The sequence below is a fragment of the Eucyclogobius newberryi genome, unplaced genomic scaffold (assembly GCF_026437365.1).
Source record: "Eucyclogobius newberryi isolate DKJ021-1_F unplaced genomic scaffold, fEucNew1.0.hap1 SCAF_6, whole genome shotgun sequence".
Classification (NCBI taxonomy): domain Eukaryota; kingdom Metazoa; phylum Chordata; class Actinopteri; order Gobiiformes; family Gobiidae; genus Eucyclogobius; species Eucyclogobius newberryi.
Window position 1 is genome coordinate 3,475,950 of NW_027316278.1, and position 26,742 is coordinate 3,502,691.

Genomic DNA, 26,742 nt, shown 5'->3' on the forward strand with positions numbered 1-26,742 from the left:
CTGCTGCGATTGGCCGCAAAGAGTTGGTGCTTTGTGATTGGCCGAACGCAGTGTCTGAAGCGCTGTGATTGGTTGAAACTCCGGACACGTCCATCTGCTACGCAATAAATCGAGTTCTTCGCGTCTTCAGACGATTATTTTTGTATTCGACAGCGATTAGTCAACTGTAGTCGGATTATGATAATGACGATGTCAGTTTATTGCACATTAATGTTGAATATGTTTAAACAGACACAACAGATGCAAATCCTGCATAAACTAATATTTAACATGAAGTCAAAACATTATTTCATTGATTTATGACTCTTTTTTTCATCTTTTTACATCTAAACATGTCTAAATTTATCTTTAAGCAAACAGTTCATCCAGATAATTTGTTTTGAATAAAGTAAATAAATGGAAAAAATGCTAAAACGTAATGCTGCTGCGTATAAACTAAAACAAAAATGTATCTTGTTTAAGATATAGAATTACTTGATATAATAACATGTTATTTCACAATTATGTTATAACATAATAATTTCATGGTTTTTATATTTTCAATTAATAAATCACTTGTTGATACTATTCTTATCTTTATTTTATGCCTCGTTTGATATATTTTGCTCTTGTTATGATTGAAACAGACAAACAGAAGAGGGCGGGGCTGTCTCAGAACAGGGCGGGGCTGTCTCAGAAGAGGGCGGGGCTGTCTCAGAACAGGGCGGGGCTGTCTCAGAACAGGGCGGGGCTGTCTCAGAACAGGGCGGGGCTGTCTCAGAAAAGGGCGGGGCTGTCTCAGAACAGGGCGGGGCTGTCTCAGAACAGGGCGGGGCTGTCTCAGAACAGGGCGGGGCTGTCGGTTCTTCTGTTCTTTTCGCAATAATGAGAAGACGACTTTGCTCTAGTTTAAAAAGAAAATAATAATAATCCTGTTGAGGCAGTGCTGAGTTTTGTGTTATTGTGTTTACAGTGTCCAGAGGCATTCATTTTTCATTCATTTATTTATTGTTAATAATGTAAACTCTACATTTTCTGAAACACTGGGTGGAGCTAATGCAGAAAAACTCTTAATAATAATAATAATAAACTCTCCTCAGCGGTTTCCATGACGACGGCGCTTGTTCAAAGCTTTTCTGTTGACGAGGAAATGACATATTTGAACATTGGGGTCGTTACTCTGGAAATGGATTGATTTGTGCCATAAAATATATATATTATATAGTAAACAATAAAAACACAGAATATTACATTGGGATTCGTGTCATTGCGTGTTGTCCCCAGCAGGGGGCGCAGTCAGACCATTAAACCTGCACTTCCACAGCTTTTCACACTTTTATTAAATCTGAATAAAAAACATAATAAACATCGAAAACACATTTTATTAAATCATATTTGCCAAACGTTCCACATGAGGCAGAGTCCAACGTGACAGAAGAAACGAGAATAAATATGTTCATCACAATGTATTTCAAAACATAAAGGCTGAGGAGAGCCAGGGCAGGCACAGAGGGTCCAGGGCACAGAGGGTCCAGGGCGGGCACAAAGGGTCCAGGGCGGGCACAGAGGGTCCAGGGCGGGCACAGAGGGTCCAGGGCGGGCACAGACGGTCCAGGGCGGGCACAGAGGGTCCAGGGCACAGAGGGTCCAGGGCACAGAGGGTCCAGGGCGGGCACAGACGGTCCAGGGCGGGCACAGAGGGTCCAGGGCGGGCACAGAGGGTCCAGGGCGGGCACAGACGGTCCAGGGCGGGCACAGAGGGTCCAGGGCACAGAGGGTCCAGGGCACAGAGGGTCCAGGGCGGGCACAGAGGGTCCAGGGCACAGAGGGTCCAGGGCGGGCACAGAGGGTCCAGGGCACAGAGGGTCCAGGGCACAGAGGGTCCGGTCTTTGGTCTTGAACACAAACGGGCTGTTGTTTGTTTGTTTGTTTTGTTGTTCTTTCACAGTGGTTTGTGGTTTGTGGCGTTCTCAGTCACAGGGGAGCCTCACCTCATGACATCAGCAGGTGGAGCAGCATGTTTGGTGTTGTTTCCGTGTCGTGAGGAGGTCAAACGTCTGATGTTCAGACTCTTCGTCCTCCACATGAACTTTGGCTGAGATCGAGTCAGAAGTGCTGGTCCAGGTCCTGGTCCAGGTCCAGTAGAAGACCCTCTTGTTTAGTCCTGGTCATAGTCCTGGTCATAGTCCTGGTCCAGGAGCTGGTTCATCTCTGAGATGCTGTTTGCCAAATATGACGATAAATCCTCTGCAAAAGAAAAAGCACCAATCAGAGAAGAGTAAAGGGGCCACAGCCAATGAGAAGACAGGCCACGTCCCTCTCTGTGATGCAGATGATGTCATCATGTTCAGACTTTAGCAGCGAGAAGTGAACGACATGTAATCAAAGAAGGTGCTGTTTTCTCATGTTCTGACACTTTTGTCATTCACAGTGTTTTATATTTAAACTTCAGCAGAAAAACATTTAAACTCATTGTTTAATGTTGGATTTAAATATCATTATTATGAAAATCCCCAAAGGTGTTCCTCAAGGCTCTGTCCTTGGACCACCTCTATTTACAATTTATACAAACTCAATTAGTCATAATGTAAAACATCCACATGTGATTCTGTTGGAGCTGCACAAGAGATTCAAATATAATAATCTTGATAAAAACAATAATCATCTTAAAGCCAGAACGTCAAGCTAAACAGGCTAAAGCTAAACCGGCTAAAGCTAAACAGGCTAAAGCTAAACCGGCTAAAGCTAAACAGGCTAAAGCTAAACCGGCTGAAGCTAAACAGGCTAAAGCTAAACCGGCTGAAGCTAAACAGGCTAAAGCTAAACAGGCTAAAGCTAAACAGGCTAAAGCTAAACTGGCTGAAGCTAAACAGGCTAAAGCTAAACTGGCTGAAGCTAAACATTTGACCCGTGAAGTTCATTTGAGCCAAACAAAAATGAGACAAAGCGGCTCATGTTTCCACGGCGATTGTACCTTGGGTCATTATCCGTAGTTGGGCCGACGCCGACGCTGTTCCCACTTTGTTTCGGGCAACGCACTGATAGGTCCCGGCGTTCTGAAGTCCCGCCCCCTCGATCTGCAGCCAACTGGAGAGCTCGAACTTGAGAGGCCCGCCTCGAGCCTGTAACACGCGCCTTAGAGACTTCTTCTGTGAACGTCACGTGTAACGTCACGTGTGAGGCGTTACCTGCACAGAGAGGTGCGGGTCGTCTCCAGGCAGCGCCCCCTCTTGGCCGTCCCGCCTCCACTCGATGGACGCAGCGGGAAACGCATAAACTTCACACAGAAACATGAGCAGCGAACCAGAGGTGTTCACCTGAGTCTGAGGAGGAACCTTTATGAGAGGAACTGTGAGGGGGGAGGGGGGGAGAGAGAGGGGAGAGAAGGGGGGGAGAGGGAGAGAGGGAGAGAGAGGAGAGAGGGAGAGAGGAGAGAGGGAGAGAGGAGAGAGGGAGAGAGGAGAGAGGGAGAGAGGGGGGGAGGGAGAGAGGAGAGAGAGGAGAGAGGGAGAGAGGAGAGAGGGAGAGAGGAGAGAGGGAGAGAGGGGGGGAGGGAGAGAGGGAGAGAGGAGAGAGGGAGAGAGGGGGGGAGGGAGAGAGGGGGGGAGGGGGTGTTTTAGTGACAGTAAAAGCTGTTTAAACTAACTGATGTTTCTGCACCACATTCTAACAGAGACTTCACGGGGACTGGACCAGGTCTTCACGGGGACTGGACCAGGTCTTCACGGGGACTGGACCAGGTCTTTACGTGGACTGGACCAGGTCCTTTTGCTGGTGCGTTCAAACACAGAGTCGTGGAGGTCGCTCGGGCTCAGGACTAAACCAGGACTAAACCAGGACTAAACCAGGACTAAACCAGGACTAAACCAGGTCTAAACCAGGTCTAAACCAGGTCTAAACCAGGACTAAACCAGGACTAAACCAGGTCTAAACCATGACTAAACCAGGTCTAAACCAGGACTAAACCAGGACTAAACCAAGTCTAAATCAGGTCTAAACCAGGTCTAAATCAGGTCTAAACCAGGTCTAAACCAGGTCTAAACCAGGTCCAAATCAGGTCCATACCAGGTCTAAACCAGTTCTAAACCAGGTCTAAACCAGGTCTTGGGGCGGTCCTGTTTGTGACATGTTTACGGGCTGATAAATCCACCCTCGAGCTGTGTTTTTTCAGCCGACTCTTCTTTCGCTCACTTTAACAGACGTTTTCAGAGGCATTTCCTGCAGCAAAGCATGATGGGAATGCGCCCCAGCTGGAGACTCCCATTAAGACCTGAACCATCAAATCCAGACCCGGTTTATGGAGTCCAGAGGAAGACCTGGTCCGGTCTCCGAAGCCTAATGTGAAGCAGGTCTGAGGCTTTATGGACCGTCTCCGTGGTAACGGCCTGTGCTCCAGCTGAAGAGGCTGTGAAGCTGGTCAGTGCTTCATCTCCTCTGACCGCGGGTCCCAAAGAGGGGGCCGGGTCCCAAAGAGGGGGCCGCGGGTCCCAAAGAGGGGGCCGCGGGAGTCCAACCACACAGTGACATCACCTGATGAAACGCCGTCGCTTTTTTGACCGTCTCGTCCGAGTCTCACCTGTTTTACACGGACCTTTCCCTTTGACTTTGAGCAGAGGATTGAAGAAGAGCGCCTCCCTCAGCTCACACCTGAAACACACAACACACAACACACAACACGGACACACAACACACAGACACACAACACAGAACACACAACACACGGACATACAACACAGAACACACAACACACGGACATACAACACAGAACACACAAACACACGGACATACAACACAGAACACACAACACACGGACATACAACACACGGACATACAACACAGAACACACAAACACAAACACACGGACATACAACACAGAACACACAAACACACGGACATACAATACAGAACACACAACACAGAACACACAACACACGGACATACAACACACGGACATACAACACACGGACACACAACACAGAACACACAACACACGGACATACAACACATGGACACACAACACACGGACACACAACACAGAACACACAACACACGGACATACAACACATGGACACACAACACACGGACACGCAACACACGGACATACAACACACGGACACACAACACACAGACACACAACACAGAACACACAACACAGAACACACGGACATACAACACAGAACACACAACACACGGACATACAACACACGGACACACAACACACGGACACACAACACAGAACACACAACACAGAACACACAACACAGAACACACAACACAGAACACACAAACACACAGAACACACAACACAGAACACACAACACACGGACATACAACACAGAACACACAAACACACGGACATACAACACACGGACATACAACACACGGACACACAACACAGAACACACAACACCGAACACACGGACATACAACACAGAACACACAACACACGGACATACAACACACGGACACACAACACACGGACACACAACACAGAACACACAACACAGAACACACAACACAGAACACACAAACACACAGAACACACAACACAGAACACACAACACACGGACATACAACACACGGACACACAACACACGGACACACAACACAGAACACACAACACAGAACACACAACACAGAACACACAAACACACAGAACACACAACACAGAACACACAAACACACGGACATACAACACACGGACATACAACACACGGACACACAACACACGGACACACAACACACGGACATACAACACAGAACACACAACACACAGACATACAACACACGGACACACAACACACGGACACACAACACACGGACATACAACACATGGACACACAACACACGGACACACAACACACGGACACACAACACAGAACACACAAACACACGGACATACAACACAGAACACACAAACACACGGACATACAACACAGAACATACAACACAGAACACACAAACACACAGAACACACACAACATACAACACACAGACAACAATCAGATTGAAGGGCTCATTTAAAGACACATGTCACGTTACATTTTCAGAGCTTTTGACCTTCTCTTTGAGTCATTTATGGCTCTAATCTTTACAATCCGGGGGGAGGAGTTTTCTGAGCGCCACATCCACAGACTCCGCCTCCTACAGGAAGTGTTCAGGTTTAGGGTCTGACTGACACTCTGAACATGAGATCTTTGTTCTGCTCTTCATGCAGCTCGTCAACATTTTATTTTGAAAAGGGGGAGGAGTTTCGTGTGTGTTTGCAGCGCTTTAAAGGACAAACATGATGTGATGGTGTGTGTGGGCGGCGCCCTCTGCTGGCTGTAAGGAGGTGTCACTGACCTGCTCCTGTAGGTGTTTCCGTCACTGCCACACAGCGCCTCCTGCTGGTCACAGACACACAGCAGCTCGTCCTGGTCGTCCACTGAGCGCGCTCCGGGCCGAGGGTCCACGCCGCAGCTGCCACGGCAACGCCACAACACATGGAAGTGTTTAACGGATCGTTAATTAAAATAATCATTAACCGGTTTAGTAACGGAATAATCCAGAACACGAGCCGAGGAAATACGTTTTATGAATCAAATTGAGCCGTAATGCCATGAAAATGACATGAAAACGTATAAATTGTGTGTCTTTGTCCATAAACTACACCATCTCCCCAGACGCTTCATCTCAGTCAGATTCAGTCAAAATCTTTCCTTTTCTAATCAATGAATCGGAAGAATCATCTTTAAGGTTTAGGTTTCAGCATCAGCACCTCCTGCAGGGGGCGTGTCCTCACCTCCTGCAGGGGGCGTGTCCTCACCTCCTGCAGGGGGCGTGTCCTCACCTCATGCAGGGGGCGTGTCCTCACCTCATGCAGGGGGCCGTGTCCTCACCTCATGCAGGGGGCGTGTCCTCACCTCATGCAGGGGGCGTGTCCTCACCTCCTGCATGGGGCGTGTCCTCACCTCATGCAGGGGGCGTGTCCTCACCTCATGCAGGGGGCGTGTCCTCACCTCATGCAGGGGGCGTGTCCTCACCTCATGCAGGGGGCGTGTCCTCACCTCCTGCATGGGGCGTGTCCTCACCTCCTGCATGGAGCGTGTCCTCACCTCATGCAGGGGCCGTGTCCTCACCTACCGCAGGGGGCGTGTCCTCACCTCCTGCATGGGGCGTGTCCTCACCTCATGCAGGGGGCGTGTCCTCACCTACCGCAGGGGCCGTGTCCTCACCTCCTGCATGGGCCGTGTCCTCACCTACCGCAGGGGGCGTGTCCTCACCTCCTGCATGGGGCGTGTCCTCACCTCATGCAGGGGGCGTGTCCTCACCTACCGCAGGGGCCGTGTCCTCACCTCCTGCATGGGGCGTGTCCTCACCTCCTGCATGGGGCGTGTCCTCACCTACCGCAGGGGGCGTGTCCTCACCTCATGCAGGGGCCGTGTCCTCACCTCATGCAGGGGGCGTGTCCTCACCTCATGCAGGGGCCGTGTCCTCACCTCATGCAGGGGGCGTGTCCTCACCTCATGCAGGGGGCCGTGTCCTCACCTCCTGCATGGGCCGTGTCCTCACCTCCTGCATGGAGCGTGTCCTCACCTCCTGCATGGAGCGTGTCCTCACCTCATGCAGGGGGCGTGTCCTCACCTCATGCAGGGGGCGTGTCCTCACCTCCTGCAGGGGCCGTGTCCTCACCTCCTGCAGGGGCCGTGTCCTCACCTCATGCAGGGGGCGTGTCCTCACCTCCTGTAGGGGCCGTGTCCTCACCTCCTGCAGGGGGCGTGTCCTCACCTCCTGCAGGGGCCGTGTCCTCACCTCCTGCAGGGGCCGTGTCCTCACCTCCTGTAGGGGCCGTGTCCTCACCTCATGCCGGGGCCACACAGCCCCCGAGGGCCCGGCTCAGGCCCCGGGTCACAGCTCTGTCCCAGGACGTTCCCACACTCTTCACAGCAGCCACAGACGGCCCGGACCAGCCCCGCCCTGCAGCCCACGGCGGGCGGGCACAGGGCGGGCAGGCAGGGCGGGCAGGGCGGGGCCGAGGGCGGGTCTGAGGGCGGGTCTGAGGGCGGGGCCAAGGAGGGTCCAGGGCTCGGGAACGCCCAGACCAAACGTAGCGTCCAGACCAGGACCAAAGTGGACTTCATGACCTGAACTGGACGAGGAAAATCTGCAACATGTGAATATTCAGTTTAATGTTTAGAGTTTAAAAAAGCTAAAAGAAAAAGAGTCTAAACCAGGACTAAACCAGGACTAAACCAGGACTAAACCAGGACTAAACCAGGACTAAACCAGGTCTAAACCAGGTCTAAACCAGGACTAAACCAGGACTAAACCAGGACTAAACCAGGACTAAACCAGGTCTAAACCAGGACTAAACCAGGACTAAACCAGGACTAAACCAGGACTAAACCAGGTCTAAACCAGGACTAAACCAGGACTAAACCAGGACTAAACCAGGTCTAAACCAGGACTAAACCAGGACTAAACCAGGACTAAACCAGGTCTAAACCAGGTCTAAACCAGGACTAAACCAGGACTAAACCAGGACTAAACCAGGACTAAACCAGGTCTAAACCAGGACTAAACCAGGACTAAACCAGGACTAAACCAGGTCTAAACCAGGACTAAACCAGGACTAAAGCAGGACTAAACCAGGACTAAACCAGGACTAAACCAGGACTAAACCAGGTCTAAACCAGGACTAAACCAGGACTAAAGCAGGACTAAACCAGGTCTAAACCAGGACTAAACCAGGACTAAACCAGGACTAAACCAGGTCTAAACCAGGTCTAAACCAGGACTAAACCAGGACTAAACCAGGACTAAACCAGGTCTAAACCAGGTCTAAACCAGGACTAAACCAGGACTAAACCAGGACTAAACCAGGACTAAACCAGGTCTAAACCAGGACTAAACCAGGACTAAAGCAGGACTAAACCAGGACTAAACCAGGACTAAACCAGGACTAAACCAGGTCTAAACCAGGACTAAACCAGGACTAAAGCAGGACTAAACCAGGTCTAAACCAGGACTAAAGCAGGACTAAACCAGGTCTAAACCAGGACTAAACCAGGACTAAACCAGGACTAAACCAGGTCTAAACCAGGTCTAAACCAGGACTAAACCAGGACTAAACCAGGACTAAACCAGGACTAAACCAGGTCTAAACCAGGACTAAACCAGGACTAAACCAGGACTAAACCAGGACTACAGACTCAGTTTAATGACAGCAGCTGATTCCACAGATTTAAGACAGAATAATTAAATATTTTTAAAACAAACTATTTAAGACACAATTATGAAATATTAGACTTAGAACATGTTTAAGACTTTTAAAACTCTACAATGAAAACAAACCTGTCACTGCTGTAAATGATGGAGTCTTGACAATTCAGGGAAGAAAAAAGGTCAAAATTCTTAAAATGGAGAAAAAAATGTCTTTGAATATAATTTTCTCCCAAGAAAAGTTTTAATCTAAAAAAACAAAAAAAATAAATAAAAATTAAACAAAAACTCTGCAAAAGCACAAAGTTTGAAAGTCCAGTTAAATCCTAAACCAGAGCTGAGTCCTGACCAGTCCTGACCAGAGTCCTGACCAGAGTCTGGAGCTGGAGAGACGCTTGATGGACGTTCGTCAAGATGAGAGAGAAAATACGAAGACATCCGCTCTGTCCTTTCACAATAAAACACCAGATGATGCTCAGCTACAACAATAAGACAAAAGTCATTCACTCAATCGTTGGAGACTTGTTTCACCTTCACTCCTGACAGGGATTTATCATTTTACAACTTTATTTATAATAAATCAATCAAGCGTCAGTTTGAGAAGAAAAACAGAAAAGACATGCATTTCTAATGCAACAAAATAACAGTGTTTTTATCTATTTTCATTTGTCAAATAATAATTAATGTGAATTTAAAGCAGTTTTGTGTCATCGACAATAAACAAAGAGAGAACAAGCAAACAGTGAATAACACAATAAATGATGTTTGTCTTTGACTAAGAAACATCAGCCTCGTCCTGAGGGACGTCAAGAAACACCATTCAGCAGGGACCAGACTTCCCTCTCCCCAGACACTTCCTGCAGCTACTCCTCCTCCCGAGACGTTCCCAGGTGAGAGACATAGTCCCTCCAGCGTGTCTTGGGTGTTCCCTGGGGCTCTTCTCCGAGTCCCTCCCATGTGAGTGGCCCCGCCTCTGTGTGGAGTGGCCCCGCCTCTGTGTGGAGTGGCCCCGCCTCTGTGAGGAGTGGCCCCGCCTCTGTGTGGAGTGGCCCCGCCTCTGTGAGGAGTGGCCCCGCCTCTGTGTGGAGTGGCCCCGCCTCTGTGAGGAGTGGCCCCGCCTCTGTGAGGAGTGGCCCCGCCTCTGTGTGGAGTGGCCTCTTTGTCCTCGTCCTCTCTTGGTCCTCGTCCTCTCTTGGTCCTCGTCCTCTCTTGGTCCTCGTCCTCTCTTGGTCCTCTCTTGGTCCTCGTCCTCTCTTGGTCCTCGTCCTCTCTTGGTCCTCGTCCTCTCTTGGTCCTCGTCCTCGCTTGGTCCTCGTCCTCTCTTGGTCCTCGTCCTCTCTTGGTCCTCTCTTGGTCCTCGTCCTCTCTTGGTCCTCGTCCTCTCTTGGTCCTCTCTTGGTCCTCGTCCTCTCTTGGTCCTCGTCCTCGCTTGGTCCTCTCTTGGTCCTCGTCCTCTCTTGGTCCTCGTCCTCTCTTGGTCCTCTCTTGGTCCTCGTCCTCTCTTGGTCCTCGTCCTCTCTTGGTCCTCTCTTGGTCCTCGTCTTCTCTTGGTCCTCTCTTGGTCCACTCTTGGTCCTCGTCCTCTCTTGGTCCTCGTCCTCTCTTGGTCCTCGTCCTCTCTTGGTCCTCTCTTGGTCCTCGTCCTCTCTTGGTCCTCGTCCTCTCTTGGTCCACTCTTGGTCCTCGTCCTCTCTTGGTCCTCGTCCTCTCTTGGTCCTTGTCCTCTTTTGGTCCTCTTCCTCTCTTGGTCCTCTCTTGGTCCTCGTCCTCTCTTGGTCCTCGTCCTCTCTTGGTCCTCGTCCTCTCTTGGTTCTCTCTTGGTCTTCGTCCTCTCTTGGTCCTCGTCCTCTCTTGGTCCTCGTCCTCTCTTGGTCCTCTCTTGGTCCTCGTCCTCTCTTGGTCCTGGTCCTCTGCTTGGTCCTCTCTTGGTCCTGGTCCTCTCTTGGTCCTCGTCCTCTCTTGGTCCTCTCTTGGTCCTCGTCCTCTCTTGGTCCTCGTTCTCTCTTGGTCCTCTGCTTGGTCCTCTCTTGGTCCTCGGTCCTCTCTTGGTCCTCGTCCTCTCTTGGTCCTCGTCCTCTCTTGGTTCTCTCTTGGTCTTCGTCCTCTCTTGGTCCTCGTCCTCTCTTGGTCCTCTCTTGGTCCTCGTCCTCTCTTGGTCCTCGTCCTCTCTTGGTTCTCTCTTGGTCTTCGTCCTCTCTTGGTCCTCGTCCTCTCTTGGTCCTGGTCCTCTCTTGGTCCTCTCTTGGTCCTCGTCCTCTCTTGGTCCTCGTCCTCTCTTGGTCCTCGTTCTCTCTTGGTCCTCTGCTTGGTCCTCTCTTGGTCCTCGGTCCTCTCTTGGTCCTCGTCCTCTCTTGGTCCTCTCTTGGTCCTCGTCCTCTCTTGGTCCTCGTCCTCGCTTGGTCCTCTCTTGGTCATCGTCCTCTCTTGGTCCTCTCTTGGTCCTCGTCCTCTCTTGGTCCTCGTCCTCGCTTGGTCCTCTCTTGGTCCTCGTCCTCTCTTGGTCCTCGTCTTCTCTTGGTCCTCTCTTGGTCCACTCTTGGTCCTCGTCCTCTCTTGGTCCTCGTCCTCTCTTGGTCCTCGTCCTCTCTTGGTCCTCTCTTGGTCCTCGTCCTCTCTTGGTCCTCGTCCTCTCTTGGTCCACTCTTGGTCCTCGTCCTCTCTTGGTCCTCGTCCTCTCTTGGTCCTCGTCCTCTCTTGGTCCTCGTCTTCTCTTGGTTCTCTCTTGGTCCTCGTCCTCTCTTGGTTCTCTCTTGGTCTTCGTCCTCTCTTGGTCCTCGTCCTCTCTGGGTCCTGGTCCTCTCTTGGTCCTCTCTTGGTCCTCGTCCTCTCTTGGTCCTCGTCCTCTCTTGGTCCTCGTTCTCTCTTGGTCCTCTGCTTGGTCCTCTCTTGGTCCTCGGTCCTCTCTTGGTCCTCGTCCTCTCTTGGTCCTCTCTTGGTCCTCGTCCTCTCTTGGTCCTCGTCCTCGCTTGGTCCTCTCTTGGTCATCGTCCTCTCTTGGTCCTCTCTTGGTCCTCGTCCTCTCTTGGTCCTCGTCCTCGCTTGGTCCTCTCTTGGTCCTCGTCCTCTCTTGGTCCTCGTCTTCTCTTGGTCCTCTCTTGGTCCACTCTTGGTCCTCGTCCTCTCTTGGTCCTCGTCCTCTCTTGGTCCTCGTCCTCTCTTGGTCCTCTCTTGGTCCTCGTCCTCTCTTGGTCCTCGTCCTCTCTTGGTCCACTCTTGGTCCTCGTCCTCTCTTGGTCCTCGTCCTCTCTTGGTCCTTGTCCTCTTTTGGTCCTCTTCCTCTCTTGGTCCTCTCTTGGTCCTCGTCCTCTCTTGGTCCTCGTCTTCTCTTGGTTCTCTCTTGGTCTTCGTCCTCTCTTGGTCCTCGTCCTCTCTTGGTCCTCGTCCTCTCTTGGTCCTCTCTTGGTCCTCGTCCTCTCTTGGTCCTGGTCCTCTGCTTGGTCCTCTCTTGGTCCTGGTCCTCTCTTGGTCCTCGTCCTCTCTTGGTCCTCTCTTGGTCCTCGTCCTCTCTTGGTCCTCGTTCTCTCTTGGTCCTCTGCTTGGTCCTCTCTTGGTCCTCGGCCCTCTCTTGGTCCTCGTCCTCTCTTGGTTCTCTCTTGGTCTTCGTCCTCTCTTGGTCCTCGTCCTCTCTTGGTCCTCTCTTGGTCCTCGTCCTCTCTTGGTCCTCGTCCTCTCTTGGTTCTCTCTTGGTCTTCGTCCTCTCTTGGTCCTCGTCCTCTCTTGGTCCTGGTCCTCTCTTGGTCCTCTCTTGGTCCTCGTCCTCTCTTGGTCCTCGTCCTCTCTTGGTCCTCGTCCTCTCTTGGTCCTCGTCCTCTCTTGGTCCTCTCTTGGTCCTCGTCCTCTCTTGGTCCTCGTCCTCGCTTGGTCCTCTCTTGGTCCTCGTCCTCTCTTGGTCCTCGTCCTCTCTTGGTCCTCTCTTGGTCCTCGTCCTCTCTTGGTCCTCGTCCTCGCTTGGTCCTCTCTTGGTCCTCGTCCTCTCTTGGTCCTGGTTCTGGTCCCGGTTCACTTGGACCTCATGTGGTCAGAGTTATTCTGGTCCAGGTCTAAACCACGTCTGGACCACATCTGGCCCTTGAGCCACATTTAGCTCCAGATGTTTTCATTCTTTTTCTCTTTGTGGTTTTTATTCAACAAAACATGAACTCCACTGTTTCAGCTGCAACTGCAGCACAAATACTACTACTACAAATACTACAAATACTATGAATACTACTACTACAAATACTATGAATACTATTACTACTACTACAAATACTATGAATACTACAAATACTACTACTACAAATACTACAAATACTATGAATACTACTACTACAAACTCTCACTACTATAAATACTACAAATACTACAAATACCACAACTACAAATACTACTACTACAAATGATACTACTACAAACTCTCACTACTACAAATACTACTTCTACAAATACTACTTCTACAAACTCTCACTACTACAAATACTACTTCTACAAATACTATTACTACAAATTCTACTACTACGAATACTACTACTACAAACTCTCACTACTACAAATACTACTACTACAAATACTACTACTACAAACTCTCACTACTACAAATACTACTACTACAAATACTACTACTACAAATACTGCTACTACAAACCCTCACTACTACAAATACTACTACTACAAATACTTCTACTACAAATACTATGACTGCTACTACTACTACTACAAATACTATGAATACTACTACTACTACTACAAATACTACTACTACAAACTCTCACTACTACAAATACTACTACTACAAATACTACTACTACAAATACTATGAATAATAATAATAAATATAGCCGCAAGCGGCAATGATCGGCCCTCGCCACGCCGCCGCCACACCGCCGCCACGCCGCAAGAGGAGGGGGCGCTAACGCGCCCCAATTGTCCTTTTATTACGCCTACTGCTGAATCTGTGACGCTGTCACATCTTCTCCCCTTTGTTTTACCATCAAAAAGCTATTTTATTTTGAATTCTTGGCAAAATGTGCGGCTTTGCCGCACAGACACCGTGACTCTTTGAATGAAAATGTGGATAACTTTTGATGGTCCACCCCTGAAGATGAGTCTCACCAAATTTCAGGTTAATAGGGCTAACGCCCTAAGAGGAGTTTGTGAAAGTATAAAGTGTAAACATGTTCTGGCGATTTCCCCATTGGAATAACATGAAAGGTTTCGGTCATCGTTGGGCAACGCCATAACAATTATGACATGGGTCTCATTGACTTTTTTGATGGGGATGCTAAAATTGAGTTGTGTGTCAAATTTCATATAATTTCGCAAAACTAAACATTTAACCTCCATATAAAATCTGTAGGGGGCGCTGTGGCGCCAAATGAATTTATTTCACTTCAAGTAGGTTTAGGGCAAAGACCACAGAACAGTATTAATATCGGAGTTCTCGACCTAAATTCTGTTATTGACAATGACTCTTGGATGAGAGTCGAAACGTCTATTTTTTCAAACTGAGTCCAGATGACTACAACTGAAGCTTTTTCTACTATTTAGGGCAAAGAGTTTAACAACTGATTCTAATTTGACGCAATTCGGACTTTATCTGCGCAAACGGCAGAAATTTTAAATATGGGAGATTTCTGAAATTCTAGCTACAGTTTGCGGCTTCGCCGCACAGAGACCGTGAGAGGTATCAATGTAATTTGGATAACTTTTGATGTCCCACTCCTCAGTAGCATTTTCACCAAATTTCAGCTTTTTAGGGCCAACGCCCTGGGAGGAGTTCGTAAAAGTACGACGTTTGGAAAAACTCCGAAGTCATGTTTAGCCATTTTTGAAGCAATATGGCCGATATTTGGTTGGGCGGACGGCGTTGCCGTAATAATATTTTTTACTTCTCTTGTCACCATCTACCTCTGCGCCAAATTTCATGATTCTACGATCAGATTTTTTTTGGGTCATTTCCCATCTCTCAATGCATTTTTGGTACATTTGGGGGCGCTGACGCGCCAATTTTTTTTATTTTAGAAAAGGGAAATAGCCAGAATGTAGAGAGGCACGATTTTTAGAGGTGTGAACATTTTTGTGACTTTTCGTCAATGTTCACTGGGTGAAAAATAGGGGGGTTGGTCCCGAGAAGAAGAAGAAGAAAGAAAGAATAATATTCCGATGCGAAAACAATGTTTCCCATTTTTCAAATATCATAAACTATACATTTTCGGAAAGCGCTCGCGCTTTCCTACCTCATGGTGTGGGTCCCTGGTCACTGACGGGTACTTTCGTTAATTTTGAGTGGGCTCCGCCCACTTTGTGTTTTTGGCCCTCTATACAGTAATAATGTTCAATTTTTGCATTACATGTTTATATGCACGGAACATGCAAGAGATGGGGAACGTATTCGTGAGCTACTTAGCGCAAATGAGTGCTTTATATGGGGATGACGACCGCTTTGCGGTCGTCATCTCAATGTAAAGTGCTCGTTTAGTGCGCACTTTTGCACGGGCTTCGCCCGTTTACAACGGTAATGTTCCATTTTCCTACTACTAATTAGTATGCACGGGGCGTGCATGAGTGAAGGAGTGCGTTAGTGAGTGTTTGGAAGTGGGCGAGCGCTTCGCGCTCGATTTCGTGCGCACTACGTGCGCACTTTCGCAGCCGTGCTTCGCACGGCCTTACGAGATTAATAGGCCTCTCGCCAGCTTGTGGCGCTCGGGCCTAATAATAATAACTTTTATTTATATAGCGCTTTTCAGTGACCCAAAGACGCTGAACATAATAAAAAAGGGGGGGGTATTTACAGACAGGGGGGACAACACGTACAGAACACATTAATATACAGATAAAATGAACAAGACAGAAGAAGTAGAGAGAAAAAGATGGGGATGTAACAGGGGGTAGAAGTGTAGACAATGGGGTAGAGGAGGCTAGGGGTAGGGGAGGTCATAGGCTTGGGTGAAGAGGTATGTTTTTAGGCAGGATTTGAATGTTGTGAGTGAGGGAGAGTGGCGGACAGGTTGGGGGAGGGAGTTCCAGAGTCGGGGTGCTGTTCGGGAGAATGCTCTGTCGCCAAAAGTTTTGAGTCGGGATGTTGGTGCAGTCAGGGTGAGAGAGGAGGAGGATCGGAGAGCTCGGGTGGGGCGGTGGGGGATGAGGAGGTCAGACAGGTAGGGGGGGGCAAGGTGGTGAAGAGCTTTGAAGGTGAGGAGGAGTATTTTAAAGTTTATGCGCTGCTTGATGGGGAGCCAGTGGAGAGAGCGGAGAACGGGAGTGATGTGATCACGGGACCGGGTGTGGGTGAGGAGGCGGGTGTGGGTGAGGAGGCGGGTGTGGGTGAGGAGGCGGGTGTGGGTGAGGAGGCGGGCAGCGGAGTTTTGGACCATTTGGAGTCTATGGAGGGAATGGGAGGAGATGCCAGTGAGGAGGGAGTTGCAGTAGTCGAGGCGGGAGGAGATGAAGGCCTGGATGAGGGATTCAGCAGCGGGGAGGGTGAGGCAGTGTTGGATTTTGGCGATGCGGCGGAGGTGGAAGTATGAGGTCTTGACGATGTGGCTGACATGGGGAGTGAAGGAGAGGGTGGGGTCCATGATGACACCGAGATTGCGTACCAGGGTAGAGGGGGTGATGGTCGAGGTGTCGATGCTGAGTGAAAAGGGACCAGTTTTATTGAGAGTGGATTTGGTGCCAATGAGGAGGAGCTCTGTTTTGTCACTGTTCAGTTTGAGGAAGTTGAGAGTGAGCCATGATTTTATTGTAGAGATGCAGGTTTCAATGTGGCTGAGGGGAGGGTTTTGGGTGGATTTGGTGGTGAGGTATATCTGGGTGTCGTCAGCGTAGCAGTGAAAGTCCAGGTTGAGTTGGCGGAGGATGTGACCAAGGGGGAAGATGTAGCAGATGAAGAGGAGGGGGCCGAGGACTGAGCCCTGGGGGACCCCCTGCGTTACTGGGGAGAGGGTGGATGAGTGACCGGAGAGGGAAATGAACTCTTGCCTGTTGGTGAGGTAGGATGTGAGCCAGTCAAGTGCAGAGCCCTCAACACCCAGTTGGAATACTATGAATACTACTACAACTACTATAAATACAACTAATACAAACTCTCACTACTACAAATACTACTACTACAAATACTTCTACTACAAATACTATGACTGCTACTACTACTACTACAAATACTATGAATACTACTACTACTACTACAAATACTACTACTACAAACTCTCACTACTACAAATACTACTACTACAAATACTACTACTACAAATACTATGAATACTATGAATACTACTACAAATACTATGAATACTACTACAACTACTATAAATACAACTAATACAAACTCTCACTACTACAAATACTACTACTACAAATACTACTACTACTACTACAAATACTACTACTACTACTACTACAAATACTATGAATACAAATACTACTACTACAAATACAATGAATATTACTATGAATACTACTACTACTACTACAAATACTATGAATACTAATACTGCTACTACAAATACTACTACTACAAATACTACTAATACTACTACTACTAAAAATACTACTACTAAAAATACTATTACTACAAACTCTCACTACTGCAAATACTACTACTACAAATACTACTACTACAAATACTCACTACTACAAATACTACGAATACTACTACAACAAACTCTCACTACTACAAATACTACTACTACACATACTACTACTACAAATACTCACTACTACAAATACTCACTACTAAAAATACTACGAATACTACTACAACAAACTCTCACTACTACAAATACTACGAATACAAACTCTCACTACTACCAATACTACTACTACAAATACTACTACTACAAACTCTCACTACTACAAATACTACTACTACAAATACTACTACTACAAATACTCACTACTACAAATACTACTACTACAAATACTACTACTAGTATACTACAAATACTACTACTTATAATACTACTACTACAAATACTACTACTACAAATACTCACTACTACAAATACTACTACTACAAATACTCACTACTACAAATACTACTACTACAAACACTCAATACTACATATACTATGAATACTACTTCTACAAATACTACTACAAATACTACTACTACAAACTCTCACTACTACAAATACTATGAATACAACAAATACAAATACTATGTATACTATGAACACAAATACTACCGCTACTACTACTACAAATACTACTACTACAAGTACTATAAATACTACCAATACAAATACTACAGCTACTACGACTACTACTACTACTACTACAGCTACTACTACTACGGCTACTACTACTACATATACTACTACTACAACTACTAAGAATACTACCAATACTACTACTACTACTACTACTACTACTACTACTTCTACCAATACTACCAATACTACTACTACGAATACTACTATGAATACAACCACTGCAATACTACGAATACTACAAACACTACTACTATGAATACTACGAATACTACTACTACGAATACTATGAATACTACTACTATTACTACTAATACTATGAATACTCCAAATACTACTACTACAAATACTTCTATGAATACTACTTCTACAAATACTGCGAATACAACTACTACTACTACTACCACTACCATGAGAGGAACTGATCATAAATACTCATGTTACAGTAAATGAGTAGATTTTTTGGGTAATTGTACTTTTTTTAGTCGATTTTTTAACTTTTACTCGTAACTTAAGTGTAGTTTTAGCGTCATTGAAATGATCAGAAGCTCGGCTCATGAACGTTTCTTTGAAGCGTACGATCTCCATGGCGACCGCACAACACAATAACCCTCTGACTGAATGTTTATTACGGCTTTCAAGGGGATTAATATCTCAAATATATCAGGTCATTAATAATCTGGACAAATACTCCACTAAATATATTAAAAACAAAAGAGAAGCTCATTTTGTTTTGACAGATGAAGAGTGGGAGGAGCTTAAAGTCACATGTTTGAAGGGAATTCTGTTGTAAAAATGTGTCGTGTTAATTCATAACTCCAGGTCAAAGGTCTAATTATTTACAGGGAATGAACTTGGGCCTCAAAACTCCTGCCAGTGACACGATACATGGATACTTTGTATCGTACTTTTGGAATGTACTTTTGGAATGTACTTTTGGAATGTACTTTTGGAATGTACTTTTGGAATGTACTTTTGGAATGTACATTTGGAATGTACTTTTGGAATGTGCACAAAACAACTACATTTCAAACCTTTCCTTTGATTTATCTCAATGTTCTTTACTCTTTACAGTCGTGTTTCCCGCGCTCGCTCTCTCGCGCTGTGATAAAAAATAAGTATAATAAATTAAGTGAGCTTTTATTGTGAAAATCCGTCACTTCCTGTCTGTGTGTGGCTGTAAAAACACTTCCACAATAAAACTGAAAAACAGCTGTTAAAGACATCACATCAACCAGAACAAACACGAGAAAGACCAGGTCTAAACCAGGTCTAAACCAGGACTAAACCAGGTCTAAACCAGGTCTAAACCAGGTCTAAACCAGGACTAAACCAGGACTAAACCAGGACTAAACCAGGTCTAAACCAGGACTAAACCAGGTCTAAACCAGGACTAAACCAGGTCTAAACCAGGTCTAAACCAGGTCTAAACCAGGACTAAACCAGGTCTAAACCAGGTCTAAACCAGGACTAAACCAGGTCTAAACCAGGTCTAAACCAGGTCTAAACCAGGACTAAACCAGGTCTAAACCAGGTCTAAACCAGGTCTAAACCAGGACTAAACCAGGTCTAAACCAGGACTAAACCAGGACTAAACCAGGTCTAAACCAGGACTAAACCAGGACTAAACCAGGTCTAAACCAGGACTAAACCTGGTCTAAACCAGGTCTAAACCAGGTCTAAACCAGGACTAAACCAGGTCTAAACCAGGTCCAAACCAGGTCAAAACCAGGACTAAACCAGGTCTAAACCAGGACTAAACCAGGTCTACACCAGGACTAAACCAGGTCTAAACCAGGTCCAAACCAGGTCTAAACCAGGACTAAACCAGGTCTAAACCAGGTCTAAACCAGGTCTAAACCAGGACTAAACCAGGTCTAAACCAGGTCTAAACCAGGTCTAAACCAGGACTAAACCAGGACTAAACCAGGACTAAACCAGGTCTAAACCAGGTCTACAGCGAAACTGCCAAACAAAGTCACAGAGGACGGTTTCTATTTCTCCCCCTTCAAGCTCGGGTCCTCTACAGAGGCCCCTGGGAGCTTGTATATATACACATATATATTATATATATATACATATATATTATATATAAATATATATTCTATATACACAAATACATATTATATATATATATATATATATATATATATACATATATATTATTTAAATACATATATATATATATATATATATATATATATATATATATATATATATATATATATATATATATATATATATATATCAGGCCTTCTCCAGCTCGTCTCTGAGGACTTTGGTCTGAGCGTCCAATCAGAGCAGGCGATGCAGTGACGTGAGTTAGAAACAGCTGCTTGACATTGATGAGACGGATCAGATCAGAAAAGTTTTATTGTCATCGCCAATGAAGAGAATTCACAAACATCAGAATCAGAATATAATAATAAGAGAAACATAGTAAAACAATGAACGAGGACGACTGAGGATGAGTTGTTCAGTTTTTTTTATTTAAAATGTAATTAACAACAATCAAATGCTAGAATTTATGGCTGCGCAGTGTTGGAAATGATTGTGACGTGCGACATGGTCGTTACGTGCTGTTATTGCAATATATTTAGTTTGTTATCAAATCGATTCTTCAGCTAAAATGACAATATCCATCATTTTGTGAAATATTCCGCAGCTCGAGCACAAAAACCCAAAGAATCTGCTCAGTCACTCCACGTGAGCAGAGTCTTTGAAGCTTTCACAAAACTTTAACTTTTCCCAGCCCTGAGCGGATAAAACGGCGTAAACCTCTGCTTTTTCAAACCCGTTGAAGTGCGTCGCCATGACGACGGTGTACGCTCCCATGTCGTCGCTCAGGAGCCAGTCGCCGACCCGGAGCTTGGGCAGCAGAGCGTCCTGGAGTCTGTCGACGGCGGCGCAGGTCGGGCCCCAGACCACAGCCTGGAACATGGGCTCGCTGCGGTCCACTACCTGTGGAGATATGGACGATGCATTCAGGAAAGCCACGTTTCCACTGGTTCATCTGTTCAAGCCTCCAGAACATCTGCTGTGTTTGGGTGACGACAGTGGCCCACATTGCACACCATTCCAGAAGCAAAAGTGAGCCGGTCTGCGGACCAGTCCAAACGTGGGGACAATTGTCCCTGTGGCTCCTCATGTCACTGAGGAGGTTTCTCACCCTTTGTGGACGCAGAGGATGGATTGATTCAGGGAAAAAATCGAGGCAGCGGAACGCTCCGAAAATCCCTTCAGACACGTAGTACATCATCAATGTGTCGGAGCTCGTCCCATCTGTGAACACAGGTCATGTTAGTGCACGTGGAGGGAGTGTGGAGGGATGGAGTGTGGAGGGAGGGAGGGAGTGTGGAGGGAGGGAGTGTGGAGGGAGGGAGTGTGGAGGGAGGGAGGGAGTGTGGAGGGAGGGAGGGAGTGTGGAGGGAGGGAGTGTGGAGGGAGGGAGTGTGGAGGGAGTGTGGAGGGATGGAGTGTGGAGGGAGGGAGTGTGGAGGGAGGGAGTGTGGAGGGAGGGAGGGAGTGTGGAGGGAGGGAGTGTGGAGGGAGGGAGTGTGGAGGGAGGGAGGGAGTGTGGAGGGAGGGAGTGTGGAGGGAGGGAGGGAGTGTGGAGGGAGGGAGTGTGGAGGGAGGGAGGGAGTGTGGAGGGAGGGAGTGTGGAGGGAGTGTGGAGGGAGGGAGTGTGGAGGGAGGGAGGGAGTGTGGAGGGAGGGAGTGTGGAGGGAGTGTGGAGGGAGGGAGTGTGGAGGGAGGGAGGGAGTGTGGAGGGAGGGAGTGTGGAGGGAAGGAGTGTGGAGGGAGGGAGGGAGTGTGGAGGGAGGGAGTGTGGAGGGAGTGTGGAGGGAGGGAGTGTGGAGGGAGGGAGTGTGGAGGGAGGGAGTGTGGAGGGAGTGTGGAGGGAGGGAGTGTGGAGGGAGGGAGGGAGTGTGGAGGGAGGGAGTGTGGAGGGAGTGTGGAGGGAGGGAGTGTGGAGGGAGGGAGGGAGTGTGGAGGGAGGGAGTGTGGAGGGAAGGAGTGTGTTGAGGCGTGGCTTGTGCGTGGAGGCGTGGCTTGTGCGTGGAGGGTGTGGCTTGTGCGTGGAGGCGTGGCTTGTGCGTGGAGGCGTGGCTTGTGCGTGGAGGGTGTGGCTTGTGCGTGGAGGCGTGGCTTGTGCGTGGAGGCGTGGCTTGTGCGTGGAGGCGTGGCTTGTGCATGGAGGCGTGGCTTGTGTGTAGACGTTGTGTACTTTCTGATGCGTCGTCCTGGTCGACCGGATTCTTGACTTGTCGCGTTGCTATGACGCTGACCGCGAGCGTGAAGGCGGAGTGACAAAGTAACGTCCAGGCTCAGCGATGACCCACACGCCGCCGTCGACCGGGAAGAGGTCGCCCAGCGCCTGGTTTATGTCCTCACACACCTACGACATGTGACCACATCACACGGAGCATTCATGAGTCCTAAAGCTTTTCACCTCGAAATAACTCATCAAATAATGTTTTTATCTTCTTCTGACCCGCTGTACACGTGCTGACCACTGGGGGCAGTCTTAGAGACGACTTAGAGACGACTTAGAGACGACTTAGAGACGACTTAGAGACGACTTAGAGACGACTTAGAGACGACTTAGAGACGACTTAGAGACGACTTAGAGACGACTTAGCGACGACTTAGAGACGACTTAGAGACGACTTAGAGACAACTTAGAGACGACTTAGAGACGACTTAGAGACGACTTAGCGACGACTTAGAGACGACTTAGAGAGGACTTAGAGACGACTTAGCGACATCTTTTTCTTTTTTTTCGATATCAGACACAAACTCAATATTTAGAGTTGTCGACTTTTACTGGTGTTTTGAGCTTTTACAGTGGAACATTTCCTGACTCACCTTTGACTCAGTTCTGCCGCTCACTGCTAAAGTCACAGCTGTTGTTGTTGTTGTTGTTGTTGTTATTGTTGTTTAGTACTTTTATAGTTAACAGGAGCTAAACTGTTCCCCTTTTGTTCATTACCTTTTGAAATTCTTCACGCCCGATGAATCCTCCGCCGATGTCGAGTAGATTCATCCGAAACCCGCTCGAGCTCTAAAGACGTGAGAGATAAGGTCATGTGACGTCGCAGAGGGCGGCGATCATGTGATGCGGCGATTATGTGACGCGGCTGTGACGCGGCGATCATGTGGCGCGGCGATCCTGTGACGCGGGGATCATGTGACCCGGCGATCATGTGACGCGGCGATCATGTGACGCGGCGATCATGTGACGCGGCGATCATATGACGCGGCGATCGTGTGACGTCGCAGAGGGCGGCGATCGTGTGACGCGGCGATCATGTGACGCGGCGATCATGTGACGCGGCGATCGTGTGACGCGGCGATCATGTGACGCGGCGATCATGTGGCGCGGCGATCATGTGGCGCGGCGATCATGTGACGCGGCGATCCTGTGACGCGGGGATCATGTGACCCGGCGATCATGTGACGCGGCGATCATGTGACGCGGCGATCATGTGACGCGGCGATCATGTGACGCGGCGATCGTGTGACGTCGCAGAGGGCGGCGATCGTGTGACGCGGCGATCATGTGACGCGGCGATCATGTGGCGCGGCGATCATGTGGCGCGGCGATCATGTGACGCGGCGATCCTGTGACGCGGGGATCATGTGACCCGGCGATCATGTGACGCGGCGATCCTGTGACGCGGGGATCATGTGACCCGGCGATCATGTGACGCGGCGATCATGTGACGCGGCGATCATGTGACGCGGCGATCATGTGACGCGGCGATCGTGTGACGTCGCAGAGGGCGGCGATCATGTGACGCGGCGATCATGTGATGCGGCGATCATGTGACGCGGCGATCCTGTGACGTCGCAGAGGGCGGCGATCATGTGACGCGGCGATCCTGTGACGTCGCAGAGGGCGGCGATCATGTGACGCGGCGATCATGTGATGCGGCGATCATGTGACGCGGCGATCCTGTGACGCGGCGATCCTGTGACGCGGCGATCATGTGACGCGGCGATCGTGTGACGTCGCAGAGGGCGGCGATCATGTGACGCGGCGATCATGTGACGCGGCGATCATGTGACGCGGCGATCATGTGACGCGGCGATCATGTGGCGCGGCGATCATGTGACGCGGCGATTATGTGACGCGGCGATCATGTGACGCGGCGATCCTGTGACGCGGCGATCCTGTGACGCGGCGATCATGTGACCCGGCGATCATGTGACGCGGCGATCATGTGACGCGGCGATCATGTAATGTGGCGATCATGTGACGTCGCAGAGGGCAGCAATCCTGTGATGCGGCGATCCTGTGACGCGGTGATCATGTGACGCGGCGATCCTGTGACGCGGCGATCATGTGACGCGGCGATCATGTGACGCGGCGATCATGTGACGCGGCGATCCTGTGACGCGGCGATCATGTGACGCGGCGATCATGTGATGTGGCGATCATGTGACGTCGCAGAGGGCGGCGATCATGTGACGCGGCGATCATGTGACGCGGCGATCATGTGACGCGGCGATCATGTGACGCGGCGATCATGTGACGCGGCGATCATGTGGCGCGGCGATCATGTGACGCGGCGATCATGTGACGCGGCGATCATGTGACGCGGCGATCATGTGGCGCGGCGATCCTGTGACGCGGCGATCATGTGACGCGGCGATCGTGTGACGTCGCAGAGGGCGGCGATCATGTGACGTGGCGATCATGTGATGCGGCGATCATGTGACGCGGCGATCCTGTGACGCGGCGATCCTGTGACGCGGCGATCATGTGACGTGGCGATCGTGTGACGTCGCAGAGGGCGGCGATAATGTGACGCGGCGATCATGTGACGCGGCGATCGTGTGACGTGGCGATCATGTGATGCGGCGATCATGTGACGCGGCGATCCTGTGACGCGGCGATCCTGTGACGCGGCGATCCTGTGACGCGACGATCATGTGACCCGGCGATCATGTGATGCGGCGATCATGTGACGCGGCGATCCTGTGACGCGGCGATCATGTGACGCGGCGATCGTGTGACGTCGCAGAGGGCGGCGATCATGTGACGCGGCGATCATGTGACGCGGCGATCATGTGACGCGGCGATCATGTGACGCGGCGATCATGTGATGTGGCAATCCTGTGACGCGGCGATCCTGTGACGCGGCGATCCTGTGATGTGGCGATCATGTGACGTCGCAGAGGGCAGCAATCCTGTGACGCGGCGATCCTGTGACGCGGCGATCCTGTGACGCGGCGATCATGTGACCCGGCGATCATGTGACGCGGCGATCATGTGACGCGACGATCATGTGACGCGGCGATCATGTGACGCGGCGATCATGTGACCCGGCGATCATGTGACGCGCCGATCCTGTGACGCGGCGATCATGTGACGCGGCGATCGTGTGACGTCGCAGAGGGCGGCGATCATGTGACGCGGCGATCATGTGACGCGGCGATCATGTGACGCGGCGATCATGTGACGCGGCGATCATGTGATGTGGCAATCCTGTGACGCGGCGATCCTGTGACGCGGCGATCCTGTGATGTGGCGATCATGTGACGTCGCAGAGGGCAGCAATCCTGTGACGCGGCGATCCTGTGACGCGGCGATCCTGTGACGCGGCGATCATGTGACCCGGCGATCATGTGACGCGGCGATCATGTGACGCGACGATCATGTGACGCGGCGATCATGTGACGCGGCGATCGTGTGACGTCGCAGAGGGCGGCGATCATGTGACGCGGCGATCCTGTGACGCGGCGATCCTGTGACGCGGCGATCATGTGACGCGGCGATCATGTGGCGCGGCGATCATGTGACGCGGCGATCCTGTGACGCGGCGATCATGTGACGCGGCGATCATGTGGCGCGGCGATCATGTGACGCGGCGATCCTGTGACGCGGCGATCATGTGACGCGGCGATCGTGTGACGTCGCAGAGGGCGGCGATCATGTGACGTGGCGATCATGTGATGCGGCGATCATGTGACGCGGCGATCGTGTGACGTCGCAGAGGGCGGCGATAATGTGACGCGGCGATCATGTGACGCGGCGATCGTGTGATGTGGCGATCATTTGACGTCGCAGAGGGCAGCAATCCTGTGACGCGGCGATCCTGTGACGCGGCGATCCTGTGACGCGGCGATCATGTGACCCGGCGATCATGTGACGCGGCGATCATGTGACGCGACGATCATGTGACGCGGCGATCATGTGGCGCGGCGATCATGTGACGCGGCGATCATGTGACGCGGCGATCATGTGACCCGGCGATCATGTGACGCGCCGATCCTGTGACGCGGCGATCATGTGACGCGGCGATCGTGTGACGTCGCAGAGGGCGGCGATCATGTGACGCGGCGATCATGTGACGCGGCGATC

The 26,742-nt window shown here is 49.6% G+C and overlaps 2 protein-coding genes across 2 annotated transcripts in view; both read right to left on the reverse strand.

The window, feature by feature from the left end:
• Window positions 1–1,365: 1,365 nt before the first annotated feature.
• LOC140347095 (kazal-type serine protease inhibitor domain-containing protein 1-like) lies at window positions 1,366–8,102 on the reverse strand. Its single transcript, XM_072433435.1, has 6 exons — window positions 7,822–8,102; window positions 6,325–6,441; window positions 4,556–4,626; window positions 3,168–3,328; window positions 2,954–3,101; window positions 1,366–2,226 (listed from the first exon to the last, which is right to left on the reverse strand). The coding sequence occupies exons 1-6, from the start codon at window positions 8,100–8,102 to the stop codon at window positions 2,138–2,140; spliced, it is 867 nt and encodes a 288-aa protein (XP_072289536.1). The 3' UTR covers window positions 1,366–2,137.
• Window positions 8,103–21,068: 12,966 nt separating this feature from the next.
• The window catches only part of LOC140346780 (ornithine decarboxylase-like), a 28,525-nt gene continuing 22,851 nt past the window's right edge, over window positions 21,069–26,742 (reverse strand). Inside the window, exons 5-8 of the mRNA XM_072432975.1 lie at window positions 23,365–23,436; window positions 22,661–22,770; window positions 21,626–21,653; window positions 21,069–21,332 (exon numbers count right to left, since the gene is read on the reverse strand). Coding sequence (XP_072289076.1) covers window positions 21,069–21,332; window positions 21,626–21,653; window positions 22,661–22,770; window positions 23,365–23,436 — 474 coding nt within the window. The remainder of the gene's footprint in view (window positions 21,333–21,625; window positions 21,654–22,660; window positions 22,771–23,364; window positions 23,437–26,742) is intronic.